Here is a 19,981-nt window from a genome sequence, read left to right as displayed (position 1 = left end):
GGAGAGACACATCATCCACACACTCACATTCTTACACACACAACTACACACACATGTACACACCCACACGGAGAGATACATCATCCACACACTCACATTCTTACACACACAACTGCACACACATTTACACACCCACACGGAGAGACACATCATCCACACACTCACATTCTTACACACACAACTACACACACATGTACACACCCACACGGAGAGATACATCATCCACACACTCACATTCTTACACACACAACTGCACACACATGTACACACCCACACGGAGAGACACATCATCCACACACTCACATTCTTACACACACAACTACACACACACGTACACACCCACACGGAGAGACACATCATCCACACACTCACATTCTTACACACACAACTACACACACATGTACACACCCACACGGAGAGACACATCATCCACACACTCACATTCTTACACACACAACTACACACACATGTACACACCCACACGGAGAGACACATCATTTACACACACAACTGCACACACACGTACACACCCACACGGAGAGATACATCATTCACACACTCACATTCTTACACACACATGTACACACACACACGTACACACCCACACGGAGAGACACATCATCCACACACTCACATTCTTACACACACATGTACACACTCACACGGAGAGACACATCATCCACACACTCACATTCTTACACACACAACTACACACACATGTACACACCCACACGGAGAGATACATCATTCACACACTCACATTCTTACACACACAACTTCACACACACGTACACACCCACACGGAGAGACACATCATCCACACACTCACATTCTTACACACACAACTGCACACACATGTACACACCCACACGGAGAGATACATCATTTACACACTCACATTCTTACACACACAACTACACACACATGTACACACCCACACGGAGAGATACATCATTTACACACACAACTGCACACACACGTACACACCCACACGGAGAGACACATCATCCACACACTCACATTCTTACACACACATGTACACACATGTACACACCCACACGGAGAGACACATCATCCACACACTCACATTCTTACACACACATGTACACACCCACACGGAGAGACACATCATCCACACACTCACATTCTTACACACACATGTACACACCCATCCAGATGCCTTTTAAATGTACCAACCTCCACCACTTCCTCTGGCCGCTCCTTCCATACACACACCACCCTCTGAGTGAAAAACATGCCCCTTAGAACCCATTTAAATCTTTCCCCTCACACCTTAAACCTATGTCCTCTCGTTTTGGACTCTCCCACCCTATTGACCCTATCCATGCCCCTTCATGATTTTATAAACCTCGGCCTCTGACACTCCAGGGAACAAAATGTCCCAGTCTATGCAGTCTCTCCTCATAACTCAAGCCCTCCAGTCCTGGTAATCACAGATTCCCTGCCACATGGAAACAGGCCCTTCAGCCCCACAAGTCCACACCAACCGTCCAAAGGGTAACCCACTGCCCTATTACTCTACATTTACCCCTGACTAAAGCATCTCACTTACACATCCCTGAATACGATGGGACCATATCCCATGGCCAATTGACCCTGACCAGCACATCTTTGGACTGTGGGAGGAAACCCAGGCAGACAGGGGGAGAATGTGCAAACTCATTGTAACACCCTCGTACAACTGCTTTGCACCCTTCCCAGTGCAAGAACATCCTTCCGATAGCACAGTGACGTGATGACCTTCACCAAACGTGTATCGATTGTGTGGGGCAGTGGGTGATGGCCCCTGCAGCTGAACAGCTTCTGTAAATGCGCTAACCCTGTTTCACGAGTGAATAGATGAGGCCGGTTTACCACGCGGGCACAGTTCAGACCAAGGAGGTTCGGTATACAGAGCAGAAATTGGTTTGGCAGAAATGTCCCTCTAGAGGTTGAGATGGGGGGAATATCAATGCGTCTGGGAGGTGTGTTGTCATGGTTAATTGCAGTGTTTATTTTCTGACATCTGTCTCAAAGACACAGCTCACTGATAATTTCCTCTCCCTGTGGCAGAAGCCAGTGATCCCTGAATAGTGATGTGTTTGGGGATTTGGAAAGTACAACATTAGTCATTTTCAGTTTGGATTTGTTACTTCAGTGTTTGGTGGGGGTGGGGTTGTTGGGGGGGAAGTGAGGAGGATTACATCCTGTACTACCATCCTCATCCACTCTCCATCTCGGTCTCACTTTCTCCTCCTCCCTCCTCTTCCACTTCTTTCACCATCTTTCCATCTCACACTTCCTCCTGTCTTGTCTTTCACGCTCCACTTTTTCTGAATCATTCCCACTCTCTCTCTTCCTGTGCAGAGTGCACCCCCCCCTCTCTTTTCCACACTCTCTCATTCCAAATCCACCCCCCCCTCTCTCTTTTTCTCCATCTCTCTCCTGTCCACTCTCTCTCTCTCTCTCTCTCTCTCTCTCCTGTTTTGATCTGCACATCCCACACTCTCTCTTCTGTCCAGGCTCTTGCCTCCCTCTCCGTACTGACTCATATACTCACTCACTCTCTCTGTCCCCTCTCACTGATTCATCTTCTGTTCCAACTCACTCATTCCCCCTCTCCTCACCGTGCTCTCTATCTCTCACCCACTCTTTCTCTCTCCTGTAGTAACCCACACATTCATTTCTCTCCTCTCTCTCCCTCCTGTAGTAATTCACTCTCTCTCCTGTATTGATCCACACACAAACGCACTCACTCTCTCTGTTTCTCTCAATTACTGTTCACTCTCTTTCTCTCACACATTCTCTTTCTCTGTCTTTCCTGTGTTAATTCACACTCTCACTGTCTGTTTACTGTCCACAGTCTCTTTCACTCTCTCTCTCTCTCTCTCTCTCTCCTATATTGACTCACCCACTCTCTCTCCCTCTCCTGTGTTCTCCTGATGTGTTCCGAGATGTGAGGGCACTGGAGGGGGTAATATTTGCAGGCATCCAGGAATCTCTGGCCTGTTTTCCTCACAGCTGTCCCACATCTGACTAAAAGGATTACATCCCAATGGTGACCCTTTTAAAACTGATGAGTTATTCTGTTAAATCCTCCCTATCCAACATTTAAATATGATTTATTCTGCAGCCCAGTGCAGGGAGACAGAAGATCGATTTGAGTGAGCAAACAATTTGATCCAACCTGTAAAGTAAATACTTTAATCACAATATCCTTCACAATACTTTCAATACTGACTCTGTCCAGACACTGGCCTGGGGGAGAATAGAGCCAGAAATTGGGGAATTAACCCATTCACCTACCCCATACAGCGCAGAATGAGTTCGAGCTGTCCAGAGATTGAACAGTTAAGGCCGACACCCTCTGGAATTTGGCAGATGCGATGGGGATCTGAGTGAGGGATATCAAGGGGATTTACAAAGCGGGTGAAGAGAGATTGTCTTCTCACACAGAGCAAAACAGAACGACAGGTCGTATTCTTAGGATTTAAAACCAGAGATGGGGAGGACTGATTTCTCCCAAACTGTGGAGAATCTGTGGGATTCAAACTTCACCGCCCCCCCCCAAAGTGCAGTGGAGGCTGGGACAGGGAGGATAACTAAACAGGATACAGACGGGTTTGGAGTAAGGGGGTTTGGAGGGTTATGGACAGACGGTACCCGCTCCCTCAGCACTGACCCTCTGACACTGCGGCGCTCCCTCAGTACTGACCCTCCGACAGTGCGGCGCTCCCTCAGTACTGACCCTCCGACACTGCGGCGCTCCCTCAGTACTGACCCTCCGACACTGCGGCGCTCCCTCAGCACTGACCCTCCGACACTGCAGCACTCCCTCAGCACTGACCCTCCGACAGTGTGGCACTCCCTCGGCACTGACCCTCCGACAGTGCGGCGCTCCCTCAGCACTGACCCTCCGACAGTGCGGCGCTCCCTCAGTACTGATCCTCCGACAATGCGTCAATTCCTCGGCACTGACCCTCCGACAGTGCGGCACTCCCTCAGCACTGACCCTCCGACAGTACATCACTCCCTTGGCATTGACCCTCTGACAGTGTGGCACTCCCTCGGCACTGACTCTCTGACAATGCGGTGCTCCCTCAGCTCCGACCCTCCAACAGTGTGATGCTCCCACAGCACTGACCCTCCGACGGTGCCCACTCCCTCAGCACTGACCCTCCGACAGTGCGGCGCTCCCTCAGCACTGACCCTCCGACAGTGCAACGCTCCCTCAGCACTGACCCTCCGACAGTGCGGCGCTCCCTCAGCACTGACCCTCCGACAGTGCGGCGCTCCCTCAGTACTGACCCTCCGACAGTGCAGCGCTCCCTCAGTACTGACCCTCCGACAGTGCGGCATTCCCTCAGCACTGACCCTCCGACAGTGCGGCACTCCCTCAGCCCTGACTCTCCGACAGTGCAGCACTCGCTCGGCACTGACCCTCTGACAGTGCGGCACTCCCTCAGCACTGACCCTCCGACAATGCCCACTCCCTCAGCACTGACCCTCCGACAGTGCCCACTCCCTCAGCACTGACCCACCAATAGTGCGGTGCCCCCTCAGCACTGACCCTCCGACAGTGCGGTGCTCCCTCAGCCCTGACCCTCCGGCAGTGCGGCGCTCCCTCAGCACTGACCCTCCGACAGTGCGGCACTCCCTCAGCCCTGACCCTCCGACAGTGCGGCGCTCCCTCAGCCCTGACCCTCTGACAGTGCAGCACTCCCTCAGCCCTGACCCTCTGACAGTGCAGCACTCCCTCAGCCCTGACCCTCCGACAGTGCGGCACTCCCTCAGCACTGACCCTCCGACAGTGCGGCACTCCCTCAGCCCTGACCCTCCGACAGTGCGGCGCTCCCTCAGCCCTGACCCTCTGACAGTGCGGCACTCCCTCAGCCCTGACCCTCTGACAGTGCAGCACTCCCTCAGCCCTGACCCTCCGACAGTGCGGCACTCCCTCAGCACTGACCCTCTGACGGTATGGCAGTCCCTAACTGTGGTGTACTGGAAGTTGATCCTGTTTTCCCTTTTGTTTGGAATTTCTCTCTCCATCAACTTAGTTTAATTCATTCAGTGGACTTGGGTGTTGCTGGAGTAGTGACTGTCATGAGATCAGCCAAGTGGACCTGATAGAATATGAGTTCCCTGATTGGGGATGTTAACCTGTTCCAAGCAGGGAGACCGGGCTGACAGGTGTGAACAGTCGTGTCAGAGATACTGACACTCTCGTGGGTGACCCTATTATGGTCTGCCCATTTGTGAAGGAACTGTACTGTGATGGCAGGATACACTTCGGTGAGGGAGGGAGAGGATGTTCCTGAATTCCATATTCCCGTTCTCTCTCTCTCTGTCTCTGTCTCTCTGCCCATTGATACAGCCAACCCCCATCTATTTCTCCCTTAAACCTCTTTTCAGTGAGTTCACGTCCACAGTTGACTGTGGCACAGAATTCGACAGGGTCACCTCTCTCTGGGTGACAGTGTCCCTCTTCCTTTCTGTCCTCAGACTGTTTCCTCTGGTTCTGGTCTTCCCAATCGTGGGAACTTCATCCCTGCGACCACCCTGGGAACCTCTGGCAGAAATGGATACATTTCAAAACGATCCCCTCTCGTCCTTCCAAATTCCACACTGACCCTCCAGACAGAGCACTCCTGTTTCTCAAATGAAATGCCAAGACAAATTTCCCTAATCAGTTTTGTGTTCGGCACAGCACGGGGTGAGAGAAACTTTCCGTTTCACGCGACAGAGAGTGTCCCTTTAATGGAGTGACACTCGCTCATACAATCCTGCAATCCCTACAGTGTGGAAACAGGCCCTTCGGCCCAACTTGTCCACACTGACCCCCCAAAGGGTAACGCAGTCAGACCCATTCCCCTACGACCCTATAATTACACCTGACTAATGCCCCTATCCTACACATCCCTGGGCACTATGGGACAATTTAGCATGGCCAATCCACCCTAACCTGCACATCCCTGGGCACTATGGGACAATTTAGCATGGCCAATCCACCCTAACCTGCACATCCCTGGGCACTATGGGACAATTTAGCATGGCCAATCCACCCTAACCTACACATCCCTGGGCACTATGGGACAATTTAGCATGGCCAATCCACCCTAACCTACACATCCCTGGGCACTATGGGACAATTTAGCATGGCCAATCCACCCTAACCTGCACATCCCTGGACACTATGGGACAATTTAGCATGGCCAATCCACCCTAACCTGCACATCCCTGGGCACTATGGGACAATTTAGCATGGCCAATCCACCCTAACCTACACATCCCTGGGCACTATGGGACAATTTAGCATGGCCAATCCACCCTAACCTGCACATCCCTGGGCACTATGGGACAATTTAGCATGGCCAATCCACCCTAACCTACACATCCCTGGGCACTATGGGACAATTTAGCATGGCCAATCCACCCTAACCTGCACATCCCTGGGCACTATGGGACAATTTAGCATGGCCAATCCACCCTAACCTACACATCCTTGAGCACTATGGGACAATTTAGCATGGCCAATCCACCCTAACCTACACATCCTTGAGCACTATGGGACAATTTAGCATGGCCAATCCACCCTAACCTGCACATCCCTGGGCACTATGGGACAATTTAGCATGGCCAATCCACCCTAACCTACACATCCTTGAGCACTATGGGACAATTTCCCATGGCCAATCCACCCTAACCTACACATCCTTGAGCACTATGGGACAATTTAGCATGGCCAATCCACCCTAACCTGCACATCCCTGGACACTCTGGGACAATTCAGCATGGCCAATCCACCCTAACCTGCACATCTCCAGAGAAGTTGTAAACTCCACACAGACAGTTCCCCGAGGTTGGAAGCGACCCAGGTCCCTGGCGCTATGAGGTAAACCCACAATATCCCTGAGGGAGCGAATTCCAGGATTCTGAGCCACCTTCCCACCCAATGAGAGAATGTTCCTGCATTGATATTTCCACCCGACTCACAATCCCTCGCTTTGTGTCAAGAAACTAGTGCTATGTGCCTCACTGATTCGCTGCACGTGGGCAATGCGAACTGGGAAGGTGATGGCTTAGTGATATAGACTATTAATCCAGAGACCCTGGTCATCTTCTGGTGACCTGGGTTCAAGTCCCAGCATGGCAGCTGGCGGAATTTGAACTCAATTTTTTTTTTAAAATCTGGAAGTAAGAGTCTAATGATGACCATAAATTCATTGTTGCTCGTTGGAAAAACCCATCGGGTTCACTCATCTATTTCAGGGAAGGAAACTGCCATCCTTTCCTGGTCTGGGCCTACGTGTGACTCCAGACCCACAGCGACGTGGTTGAGTCTCAACTGCCCGCTGGGTAATTAGGGATGCGTAATAAGTGCTGGGCCGAGCCAGAGACATCCTCATCCCATGAACGAACAAAGCAGGAGGGCAGTACTGAGGACGCTGAAATAAAAGCAGAATGCGCTGGAGATACGTAGCAGGATTGGCAACATCTGCAGAGAGAGAAAAACAGATGTTTGTCAGACTTCTATCTCCAGCACTTTCTGGTTTTATGTGCGGGCCTGACAAGGGGTTGTGAAACGACTTTCGGACTTTCAGAGCAACCTTGTCGAACCTTCCCATAGGGTATAAGTAGCACAGCGAGGGCAGAATTAGTCAGATACATCAAAGGTGGAAAATTACAAGAACGTCGATTCAAGTCTCTTAATAATATACAGTTAAGTTCCTTGTAGATCTCAGATTACCGTGTTTCCCTGTACATTGTGCTAACAGACAGGAGTCCACAGAAGTCTAAACTTGAAGATAGTTCTTGCCTTGGACCCACACCATCCAAGTGTGACCTTAAACCCACATGACAAAACGTCATGTAGGGAACCCAGATGCTTTGTAAGTCTGCAATACTATAGCAATGCAAGTCAATCATGTTGTAAATAAACTCCAACATATCTGTCTCAACCAGATCCCAGTTATTTGTGATATTTATCATGTGAGCTAAGTTAGGGGACATCACTCTGACTGTGCCATACAGTTTGACCCAAAAACCATACACCAGCGATGATATCACTGACAAATCATTATTGGATGATGTTTGTTGAGACCAAGCACTGCCTGAACCAGGATTACAGGGTAAGAGAATATGGTTTGTGAATTGTGTACGATGTCTGACATCTCTCTCTCTCGCTATCTGTTCTATCCCTCAGCACTGAAAGACGAACGATTTCAGCTGGTCTCCTTCACCCAAAAGCAGTTACGGATTGCCCTGTCGGATATTCGCGTCAGAGATGAGGGAGGCTATTACTGTCAGCTGTACTCTGAAGATACGCACCACCAGGTTGCCGTGGTAACAGTGCTGGGTAAGTGACTGTCAGAGACCATGGCACACAAGGTACATGCGCCAAGTATACACGGGAACAGGAGGCCATTCAGCCCCTCCTTCTCCAGCCTGTTGCATAGGAACAGGAGGCCATTCAGCCCCTCCTTCTCCAGCCTGTTGCATAGGAACAGGAGGCCATTCAGCCCCTCCTTCTCCAGCCTGTTGCATAGGAACAGGAGGCCATTCAGCCCCTCCTTCTCCAGCCTGTTGCATAGGAACAGGAGGCCATTCAGCCCCTCCTCCTCCAGCCTGTTACATAGGATCAGGAGAGGGCCATTCACCCCCCCCCCCCGACCCTGTTACACAGAAACAGGAAGCCATTCAGCCCCTCTCCTCCAGACTGTCATACAGGATAAGGAGGCCATTCATCCCCCTTGGGGAACCTGCTATACAGTGACAGATGAGGCCATTCACAAACAATGAATGTAACGACAGGCAGAAACAAACCATGAGAACTGGGAGCAGGAGTAGGCCATTCAGCCCCTCCAGCCTGCTACCCCATTCAGTACCATCGTGGATGATCTCATCTGGGCTTCAACTGCACGTCCCTGACCATTCCCCATAACCGTCCAACCCTGTTACTGATTAAAAACCCATCCATCTCCTCCTTAACTATACTCCGTGTCCCAGTCTCTACTGCACTTGTGGAGCGGGGAGGGGGAGACAATCTCTCAGACTCCCCACCCTTTAGGAGAAACCACCCCTTCTTATCTCTGGTTTAAATCGGCCTTACCCTAAAACGACGAGCTCTTGTTCTGGATTATCCCCCACCCACCCCCCAACCATGGGTTCACGCCCTCCACGCTGTCAATCCCCTTGAACATCGTATCGACCTCACTGAGACCATCTCTCGCAGGAACATCCCAGATTCCTTTGGTGTTCAGTTGCTCTGTGTTTGGCTGTGCTGGGAGATGGGAAAGGTCAGGGAGGAAACCTTTTGCATAGGAACAGGAGGCCATTCAGCCCTCTCCTCCTCCAGCCTGTTACATGTGAGAGGGGAAAGATCGAAAAGGGACCTAAGGGGCAACTTTATCACCCAGAGGGTGGTACGTGTATGGAATGAGCTGCCAGAGGATGTGGTGGAGGCTGGTACAATTACAGCATTTAAGAGGCATTTGGATGGGTACATGAAGAGGAAGGGTTTGGAGGGATATGGGCCAAGTGCTGGCAAATGGGACTAGATTAGGTTAGGATAGCTGGTTGGCATGGACGAGTTGGGCCGAAGGGTCTGTTTCCGAATTGTACATTCAATGACTGTTTGTGGTAATTGGCACCATCTCTGCATACATCCCAATTTACAGACTACTCAATGATTGCAATAATATCCAGAGGGGATATTGTTGTTTATTGCAAATGCTTAATTTTGATTGTGTGTGTGTGTGTGTTTGTGTCTGTGTGTTTGTGTCTGTGTGTGTGTGTGTGTGTGTGTGTTTGTGTCTGAATGTGTGTGTGTGTGTCTGTAGTTTTATGCCAGTCTGTGTGTGTGAGTGTGTGCACATGTGTGTCTGTGTGTCTGTGTCAGCACATGCTCAGACATACTCAGTTCATCACTTATGGCTCCGGTGCGGTTGTCTGTGAGAATTGATTTACCATCCTCACTCATAACGGGACTCGCCACGTAAACACAGTGGCTATGAAGGAAGGTCAGTGGCTGGGAATCTTGCAGCGAGTAACTCCCCTCCTGACTCCGCCCAAAGCCTGTCCCACCATCGACAAGGCCCAAGGCAGGAGGGTGAGGGAATACTCCCCACTTGCCCCTGGATGGGTGCAGCTCCAACAACACTCAAGAAGCTCGACACCATCCAGGGACAGAGCAGCCCCCCGCTGGATTGGCCCCATACCCACAAACATCCCCTCCCTCCCCCCACCGACGCACAGTAACAGCAGTGTGTACCATCCCCTCCCACCCACCCACCGACGCTCAGGAACAGCAGTGTGTACCATCCCCTCCCACCCACCCACCGACGCTCAGTAACAGCAGGGTGTACCATCCCCTCCCTCCCCCCCGACCCTCAGTAACAGCAGTGTGTACCATCCCCTCCCTCCCACCACCGACACTCAGTAACAGCAGTGTGTACCATCCCCTCCCTCCCCCCACCGACCCTCAGTAACAGCAGTGTGTACCATCCCCTCCCTCCCCCCACCGACGCTCAGTAACAGCAGTGTGTACCATCCCCTCCCTCCCCCCCCGGCCCTCAGTAACAGCAGTGTGTACCATCCCCTCCCTCCCCCCACCGACCCTCAGTAACAGCAGTGTGTACCATCCCCTCCACCCCCCACCGACACTCAGTAACAGCAGTGTGTACCATCCCCTCCACCCCCCACCGACACTCAGTAACAGCAGGGTGTACCATCCCCTCCCTCCCACCCACCGACCCTCAGTAACAGCAGTGTGTACCATCCCCTCCCTCCCCCACCGACCCTCAGTAACAGCAGTGTGTACCATCCCCTCCCTCCACCCACCGACCCTCAGTAACAGCAGTGTGTACCATCCCCTCCCTCCCCCCACCGACCCTCCGTAACAGCAGTGTGTACCATCCCCTCCCTCCCCCCACCGACCCTCAGTAACAGCAGTGTGTACCATCCCCTCCCTCCCCCACCGACCCTCAGTAACAGCAGTGTGTACCATCCCCTCCCTCCACCCACCGACCCTCAGTAACAGCAGTGTGTACCATCCCCTCCCTCCCCCACCGACCCTCAGTAACAGCACTGTGTACCATCCCCTCCCTCCCCCACCGACCCTCAGTAACAGCAGTGTGTACCATCCCCTCCCTCCACCCACCGACCCTCAGTAACAGCAGTGTGTACCATCCCCTCCCTCCCCCACCGACCCTCAGTAACAGCAGTGTGTACCATCCCCTCCCTCCCCCCCACCGACCCTCAGTAACAGCAGTGTGTACCATCCCCTCCCTCCCCCATCGACCCTCAGTAACAGCAGTGTGTACCATCCCCTCCCTCCCCCCACCGACCCTCAGTAACAGCAGTGTGTACCATCCCCTCCCTCCCCCACCGACCCTCAGTAACAGCAGTGTGTACCATCCCCTCCCTCCCCCCACCGACCCTCAGTAACAGCAGTGTGTACCATCCCCTCCCTCCCTCCCCCACCGACCCTCAGTAACAGCAGTGTGTACCATCCCCTTCCTCCCCCCACCGACCCTCAGTAACAGCAGTGTGTACCATCCCCTCCCTCCCCCACCCACCCTCAGTAACAGCAGTGTGTACCATCCCCTCCCTCCCCCCACCGACGCTCAGTAACAGCAGTGTGTACCATCCCTTCCCTCCCCCACCGACCCTCAGTAACAGCTGTGTCTACCATCCCCTCCCTCCCCCCACTGACCCTCAGTAACAGCAGTGTGTACCATCCCCTCCCTCCACCCACCGACCCTCAGTAACAGCAGTGTGTGCCATCCCCTCCCTCCCCCCACCGATCCTCAGTAACAGCAGTGTGTACCATCCCCTCCCTCCCCCCACCGACGCTCAGTAACAGCAGTGTGTACCATCCCCTCCCTCCCCCCCCGCCACTCAATAACAGCAGTGTGTACCATCCCCTCCCTCCCCCACCGACCCTCAGTAACAGCAGTGTGTACCATCCCCTCCCTCCCCCACCGACCCTCAGTAACAGCAGTGTGTACCATCCCCTCCCTCCCCCCACCGACCCTCAGTAACAGCAGTGTGTACCATCCCCTTCCTCCACCCACCGACCCTCAGTAACAACAGTGTGTACCATCCCCTCCCTCCACCCACCGACCCTCAGTAACAGCAGTGTGTACCATCCCCTCCCTCCCCCACCGAGCCTCAGTAACAGCAGTGTGTACCATCCCCTCCCTCCCCCCCACCGACCCTCAGTAACTGCAGTGTGTACCATCCCATCCCTCCCCCACCGACACTCAGTAACAGCAATGTGTACCATCCCCTCCCTCCCCCCACCGACCCTCAGTAACAGCAGTGTGTACCATCCCCTCCCTCCCCCCACCGACCCTCAGTAACAGCAGTGTGTACCATCCCCTCCCTCCCCACCGACCCTCAGTAACAGCAGTGTGTACCATCCCCTCCCTCCCCCCACCGACCCTCAGTAACAGCAGTGTGTACCATCCCCTCCCTCCCCACCGACCCTCAGTAACAGCAGTGTGTACCATCCCCTCCCTCCCCACCGACGCTCAGTAACAGCAGTGTGTACCATCCCCTCCCTCCCCCCACCGACCCTCAGTAACAGCAGTGTGTACCATCCCCTCCCTCCCCCACCGACGCTCAGTAACAGCAGTGTGTACCATCCCCTCCCTCCCCCACCGACCCTCAGTAACAGCAGTGTGTACCATCCCCTTCCTCCACCCACCGACCCTCAGTAACAACAGTGTGTACCATCCCCTCCCTCCACCCACCGACCCTCAGTAACAGCAGTGTGTACCATCCCCTCCCTCCCCCACCGAGCCTCAGTAACAGCAGTGTGTACCATCCCCTCCCTCCCCCACCGACACTCAGTAACAGCAGTGTGTACCATCCCCTCCCTCCCCCCCACCGACCCTCAGTAACTGCAGTGTGTACCATCCCCTCCCTCCCCCACCGACACTCAGTAACAGCAATGTGTACCATCCCCTCCCTCCCCCCCACCGACCCTCAGTAACAGCAGTGTGTACCATCCACTCCCCCCCCACCGACCCTCAGTAACAGCAGTGTGTACCATCCCCTCCCTCCACCCACCGACGCTCAGTAACAGCAGTGTGTACCATCCCCTCCCTCCCCCCACCGACGCTCAGTAACAGCAGTGTGTACCATCCCCTCCCTCCCCCCACCGACCCTCAGTAACAGCAGTGTGTACCATCCCCTCCCTCCCCCACCGACCCTCAGTAACAGCAGTGTGTACCATCCCCTCCCTCCCCCCACCGACCCTCAGTAACAGCAGTGTGTACCATCCCCTCCCTCCCCCACCGACCCTCAGTAACAGCAGTGTGTACCATCCCCTCCCTCCCCCCACCGACCCTCAGTAACTGCAGTGTGTACCATCCCCTCCCTCCCCCCACCGACCCTCAGTAACTGCAGTGTGTACCATCCCCTCCCTCCCCCCACCGACCCTCAGTAACTGCAGTGTGTACCATCCCCTCCCTCCCCCCACCGACCCTCAGTAACTGCAGTGTGTACCATCCCCTCCCTCCCCCCACCGACCCTCAGTAACTGCAGTGTGTACCATCCCCTCCCTCCCCCCACCGACCCTCAGTAACAGCAATGTGTACCATCCCCTCCCTCCCCCCACCGACCCTCAGTAACTGCAGTGTGTACCAGCTACAAGACCCACTGCAGAAACTCACCAAGGATCCTCAGGCAGCACTTTCCAAACCCACGGCCACTTCCATCTAGAAGGACAAGAGGCAGCAGGTACATGGAAACACCCTCCCCCTGCAAGTTCCCCTCTGAGCCCCTTACCCTCCTGACATGGAAATATATCGGCCGTTCCTTCCTGGGTCAGAATCCTGGGACTCCCTCCCTCAGGGACATTGTTGGTCTACCCACAGCACATGGACTGCAGAGGTTCAAGAAGGGGGCTCACCCCCACCTTCTCAAAGGGCGGGCAGTTAGGGATGAGGCAATAAATTCTGGGCCCACACCTTGTGAAAGACAATAATAACTGCTTCACGATGTAGACATGAGCGGGGGGAAGGGGGGGGGCAGGATGCAACAGGGTAAGCTGCAATGGGAATGAGCGAATGTTAGAAAGGTCAAAATGGGAGGATCAGAGAGTTCTCAGAGAGCTGTCAGGAGCAGGGGAGGGTTACAGAGATAGGGAGGGGGTGTAGGGGCTGGAGGGGGTTACAGAGATAGGGAGGGAGTGTAGGGGCTGGAGGGGGTTACAGAGATAGGGAGGGGGTGTAGGGGCTGGAGGGGGTTACAGAGATAGGGAGGGGGTGTAGGGGCTGGAGGGGGTTACAGAGATAGGGAGGGGGTATAGGGGCTGGAGGGGGTTACAGAGATAGGGAGGGGGTATAGGGGCTGGAGGGGGTTACAGAGATAGGGAGGGGGTGTAGGGGCTGGAGGGGGGTTACAGAGATAGGGAGGGGGTATAGGGGCTGGAGGGGGTTACAGAGATAGGGAGGGGGTATAGGGGCTGGAGGGGGTTACAGAGATAGGGAGGGGGTATAGGGGCTGGAGGGGTTTACAGAGATAGGGAGGGGGTATAGGGGCTGGAGGGGGTTACAGAGATAGGGAGAGGGTATAGGGGCTGGAGGGGGTTACAGAGATAGGGAGGGGGTGTGGGGGCTGGAGGGGGTTACAGAGATAGGGAGGGGGTGTAGGGGCTGGAGGGGGGTTACAGAGATAGGGAGGGGGTGTAGGGGCTGGAGGGGGGTTACAGAGATAGGGTGGGGGTGTAGGGGCTGGAGGGGGTTACAGAGATAGGGAGGGGGTGTAGGAGCAGGAGGGGGTTACAGAGATAGGGAGGGGGTGTAGGGGCTGGAGGGGGTTACAGAGATAGGGAGGGGGTGTAGGGGCTGGAGGGGGTTACAGAGATAGGGAGGGGGTGTAGGGGCTGGAGGGGGGTTACAGAGATAGGGAGGGGGGTGTAGGGGCTGGAGGGGGTTACAGAGATAGGGAGGGGGTGTAGGGGCTGGAGGTGGTTACAGAGATAGGGAGGGGGTGTAGGGACTGGAGGGGATTACAGAGATAGGGAGGGGGTTTAGGGGCTGGACGGGGTTACAGAGATAGGGAGGGGGTATAGCGGCTGGAGGGGGGTTACAGAGATAGGGAGGGGGTATAGGGGCTGGAGGGGGGTTACAGAGATAGGGAGGGGGTATAGGGGCTGGAGGGGGTTACAGAGATAGGGAGGGGGTGTAGGGGCTGGAGGGGGTTACAGAGATAGGGAGGGGGTATAGGGGCTGGAGGGGGTTACAGAGATAGGGAGGGGGTATAGGGGCTGGAGGGGGTTACAGAGATATGGAGGGGGTATAGGGGCTGGAGGGGGTTACAGAGATAGGGAGGGGGTGTAGGGGTTGGAGGGGGTTACAGAGATAGGGAGGGGGTGTAGGGGCTGGAGGGCATTACAGAGATAGGGAGGGGGTGTAGGGGCTGGAGGGGGTTACAGAGATAGGGAGGGAGTGTAGGGGTTGGAGGGGGTTACAGAGATAGGGAGGGGGTATAGGGGTTGGAGGGGGTTACAGAGATAGGGAGGTGGTATAGGGGTTGGAGGGGGTTACAGAGATAGGGAGGGGGTGTAGGGGCTGGAGGGGGTTACAGAGATAGGGAGGGGGTATAGGGGCTGGAGGGGGTTACAGAGATAGGGAGGGGGTGTAGGGGTTGGAGGGGGTTACAGAGATAGGGAGGGGGTGTAGGGGCTGGAGGGCATTACAGAGATAGGGAGGGGGTGTAGGGGCTGGAGGGGGTTACAGAGATAGGGAGGGATGGAGAGGCTGGAGGGGGTTACAGAGATAGGGAGGTGGTGTAGGGGCTGGAGGGCGTTACAGAGATAGGGAGGGGGTGTAGGGGCTGGAGGGGGTTACAGAGATAGGGAGGGGGTGTAGGGGCTGAAGGGGGTTACAGAGATAGGGAGGGGGTGTAGGGGCTGGAGGGGGTTACAGAGATAGGGAGGGGGTGTAGGGGCTGGAGGGGGTTACAGAGATAGGGAGGGGGTGTAGGGGCTGGAGGGGGTTACAGAGATAGGGAGGGGGTGTAGGGGCTGGAGTGGGTTACAGAGATAGGGAGGGGTGTAGGGACTGGAGGGAGTTACAGAGACAGGGAGGGGTTTAGGGGCTGGAGGGGGTTACAGAGATAGGGAGTGGTTTAGGGGCTGGAGGGGGTTACAGAGATAGGGAGGGGGGTGTAGGGGCTGGAGGGGGTTACAGAGATAGGGAGGGGGTGTAGGGGCTGGAGGGGGTTACAGAGATAGGGAGGGGTGTAGGGGCTGCAGGGGGTTACAGAGATTGGGCGGGGTGTAGGTGCTGGAGGGGGTTACAGAGATAGGGTGGGGGTGTAGGGGCTGGAGGGTTTTACAGAGATAGGGAGGGGGTGTAGGGGCTGGAGGGGATTACAGAGATAGGGAGGGAGTGTAGGGGCTGGAGGGGGTTACAGAGATAAGGAGGGGGTGTAGGGGCTGGAGGGGGTTACAGAGATAGGGAGGGGGTGTAGGTGCTGGAGGGGGTTACAGAGATAAGGAGGGGGTGTAGTGGCTGGAGGGGGTTACAGAGATAGGGAGGGGGTGTAGTGGCTGGAGGGGGTTACAGAGATAGGGAGGGGGTGTAGGGGCTGGAGGGGGTTACAGAGATAGGGAGGTGGTGTAGGGGCTGGAGGGCGTTACAGAGATAGGGAGGGGGTGTAGGGGCTGGAGGGGGTTACAGAGATAGGGAGGGGGTGTAGGGGCTGGAGGGGGTTACAGAGATAGGGAGGGGGTGTAGGGGCTGGAGGGGGTTACAGAGATAGGGAGGGGGTGTAGGGGCTGGAGGGGATTACAGAGATAGGGACGGGTGGGGGGTTAATGATGAAATTCTGGAGGTCGATGAGCTCAGGGTTGAATGTTTGGACTTGGGGCTCTTGCCTGGAAATCGAATCTTTCATGAAGTCGAGCAAGCAGCGAGGCCACATTGAACATCAGTGGAAATGAGAAATCCTCATCGCCTGAGGGGAGGGGGGAAGTGACAGAGCCTGACAGAGAAAAGGCCCAAGATTGGTTTAACAGTAATTAGCTTCTGCTGGTGTGCGGAGGAGATTAGGAATGAGAGCACTAACATATTTCAGCAGCTGGGGACCGTGTTCTTGCAGCAGCACGGAGCAAGGGGAGAATTCTGTAACACTAAAATGACAGTGTGACTCCAGTCCACTCAGCCCATCTGATTGTCCTCAGGATATCCTCTGTCACTCACACCTCCCCACCCAGCATTGTGACCATATAACAGTTGAGAGATCCCCTTGACAGTAAAACTAAGCTCCAAGCTATGGGAAGACAGTGAAAGCCTTTCAGAGCAAAGATCGGTGAGTGGAGCAATAAGGGATTTCAATTCCTCAATAAATTGGGGAAGCTGGGAGCATCAGCCTCGGGAAAGATGAGGGCTGACAGGAAAACCCTCCGATATGTTCCACATTTCAGCAAACCTGAATTCGTGCTCCCCCATCGGGATTTAAAAGAAGGAACTACATTTCTCTAGTGCCTTTCAACACCTGAGACCATCCAAAGCTGCAGCACAGCCAGTACTGACCCTCCGACAGTGCGGCGCTCCCTCAGCACTGACCCTCCAACAGTGCTGCACTCCCTCAGCACTGACCCTCCAACAGTGCTGCACTCCCTCAGTACTGACCCTCTGACAGTGCAGCCCTCCCTCAGCACTGACCCTCTGACAGTGCGGCGCTCCCTCAGTACTGACCCTCCGACAGTGCGGCACTCCCTCAGCACTGACCCTCTGACAGTGCGGCACTCCCTCAGCACTGACCCTCCCACAGTGTGGTGCGCCCTCAGTACTGACCCTCCGACAGTGCGGCACTCCTTCAGCACTAACCCTCTGACAGTGCGGCGCTCCCTCAGTACTGACCCTCCGACAGTGCGGCGCTCCCTCAGCACTGACCCTCCGACAGTGCCCACTCCCTCAGTACTGACCCTCCATCAGTGCGGTGCTCCCTCAGCACTGACCCTCCGACAGTGCGGTGCTCCCTCAGTACTGACCCTCTGACAGTGCAGCCCTCCCTCAGCACTGACCCTCTGACAGTGCGGTGCTCCCTCAGTACTGACCCTCCGACAGTGCGGTGCTCCCTCAGCACTGACCCTCCGACAGTGCGGCACTCCTTCTGCAGTAACCTGCCTACTGAATTACTGATAATTATAGCAGTGTGGGGATGTGGAATTCTTTGAGATATGTCCCCTTTGTTCCCAGTTCGAACGAAGTAAATACCCAAAGGATTCCCTGCTTTTCCTATTGATGGTGGATACGTGTTAAAGGGAACAGCGGTGTCTCTTAATGACTCAGAATCATCCAACATCATTATGCATCTTTGCAATTAACACTCAATAACAAGCAGTTGAGGGAAGCATACATTCTCTCTGTCAGGCACTCAAACAATAATTGAATTTATTAATAAATAAATATATTATCGAATAAACCTGTTTGAACCCTTAACCACAATCTCACTCTAATCGAGTGCACTTCACATGCATAATTTAATTTGCACTCCATAACATTGTAAAGGTCATTAAGGTAGGCTTTATTATTTTATTAATTATTTAAACCTGCCAAATGTTTAAAATATGCTCTCCTTAAATCCCTCTCCAATACTTGTTTTCCAAATTGTCTTTCTCTCTTGCTGTCTCACACTTGTTCCCTATGGGAGGTTTTAATACAGCCCTTTTGCTACTGCAGTGCAAGCTGGGATAGCTCTCCCTCCATTGTTGCCTCCAGAGACGGAGAGGTAACTGGCTTCCATTTGCCATGGGGGCCCCAGACAGACAAAGCACATTCGTCAGAGTGGGGTAAAAGAGCTGGAGGGATGGAACGGGCAGTGTAGCACTAACGAGAAAACAAATGGGCGAAATCGAGCCTCATGCCAGACCAAGGACAGAATGCCCTTTTTCTGTGCTGCAGATTTCCATACCAGGTTTAAATAGCTGAATTAACCATTTGTGAGTTTAGAGTGGCAATATGAATGCTCCAATGTGGCACTGCAGGAGAGTCAGTGCTGAGGGAGTGCCACATTGTCAGAGGGTCAATGCTGAGGGAGTACCGCACTGTCGGGGGGGTCAGTGCTGAGGGAGTGCCGCACCGTCGGAGGGTCAGTGCTGAGGGAGTGCCGCACTGTCGGAGAGTCAGTGCTGAGGGAGTGCCGCACTGTCAGGGGGGTCAGTGCTGAGGGAGTGCCACACTGTCGGAGAGTCAGTGCTGAGGGAGTGCCACACTGTCGGAGGGTCAGTGCTGAGGGAGTGCCGCACTGTCGGAGGGTCAGTGCTGAGGGAGTGCCGCATTGTCGGAGGGTCAGTGCTGAGGGAGTGCCACACTGTCGGAGGGTCAGTGCTGAGGGAGTGCCGCACTGTCGGAGAGTCAGTGCTGAGGGAGTGCCACACTGTCGGAGGGTCAGTGCTGAGGGAGTGCCGCACTGTCGGAGGGTCAGTGCTGAGGGAGTGCCGCATTGTCGGAGGGTCAGTGCTGAGGGAGTGCCGCACTGTCGGAGGGTCAGTGCTGAGGGAGGACCGCACTGTCGGAGGGTCAGTGCTGAGGGAGTGCCACACTGTCGGAGGGTCAGTACTGAGGGAGAGGGCACTGTCGGAGGGTCAGTGCTGAGGGAGTGGGCACTGTCGGAGGGTCAGTGCTGAGGGAGTGCTGCACTGTCGGAGGGTCAGTGCTGAGGGAGGACCGCACTGTCGGAGGGTCAGTGCTGAGGGAGTGCCGCACTGTCGGAGTGTCAGTGCTGAGGGAGTGCCGCACTGTCGGAGGGTCAGTGCTGAGGGAGTGGGGCACTGTCGGAGGGTCAGTGCTGAGGGAGGACCGCACTGTCGGAGGGTCAGTGCTGAGGGAGTGCTGCACTGTCGGAGGGTCAGTGCTGAGGGAGTGGGGCACTGTCGGAGGGTCAGTGCTGAGGGAGGACCGCACTGTCGGAGGGTCAGTGCTGAGGGAGGACCGCACTGTCGGAGGGTCAGTGCTGAGGG

General features: G+C 54.8%; 1 protein-coding gene across 2 annotated transcripts in view; it reads left to right on the top strand.

Annotated features, from left to right (window-relative positions):
* cadm4 (cell adhesion molecule 4) overlaps positions 1 to 19,981 on the top strand; it is a 238,940-nt gene that overhangs the window by 148,538 nt on the left and 70,421 nt on the right. For both annotated transcript variants that reach the window (XM_072553562.1, XM_072553563.1), the window contains exon 3: positions 8,204 to 8,356. In XM_072553562.1, coding sequence (XP_072409663.1) covers positions 8,204 to 8,356 — 153 coding nt within the window. The remainder of the gene's footprint in view (positions 1 to 8,203; positions 8,357 to 19,981) is intronic.

This window comes from Chiloscyllium punctatum, chromosome 34, assembly GCF_047496795.1.
Source record: "Chiloscyllium punctatum isolate Juve2018m chromosome 34, sChiPun1.3, whole genome shotgun sequence".
Taxonomy (NCBI): Eukaryota; Metazoa; Chordata; class Chondrichthyes; order Orectolobiformes; family Hemiscylliidae; genus Chiloscyllium; species Chiloscyllium punctatum.
Note: the sequence above shows the minus strand (reverse complement) of the source record. Positions and strands in the feature narration are given on the sequence as shown.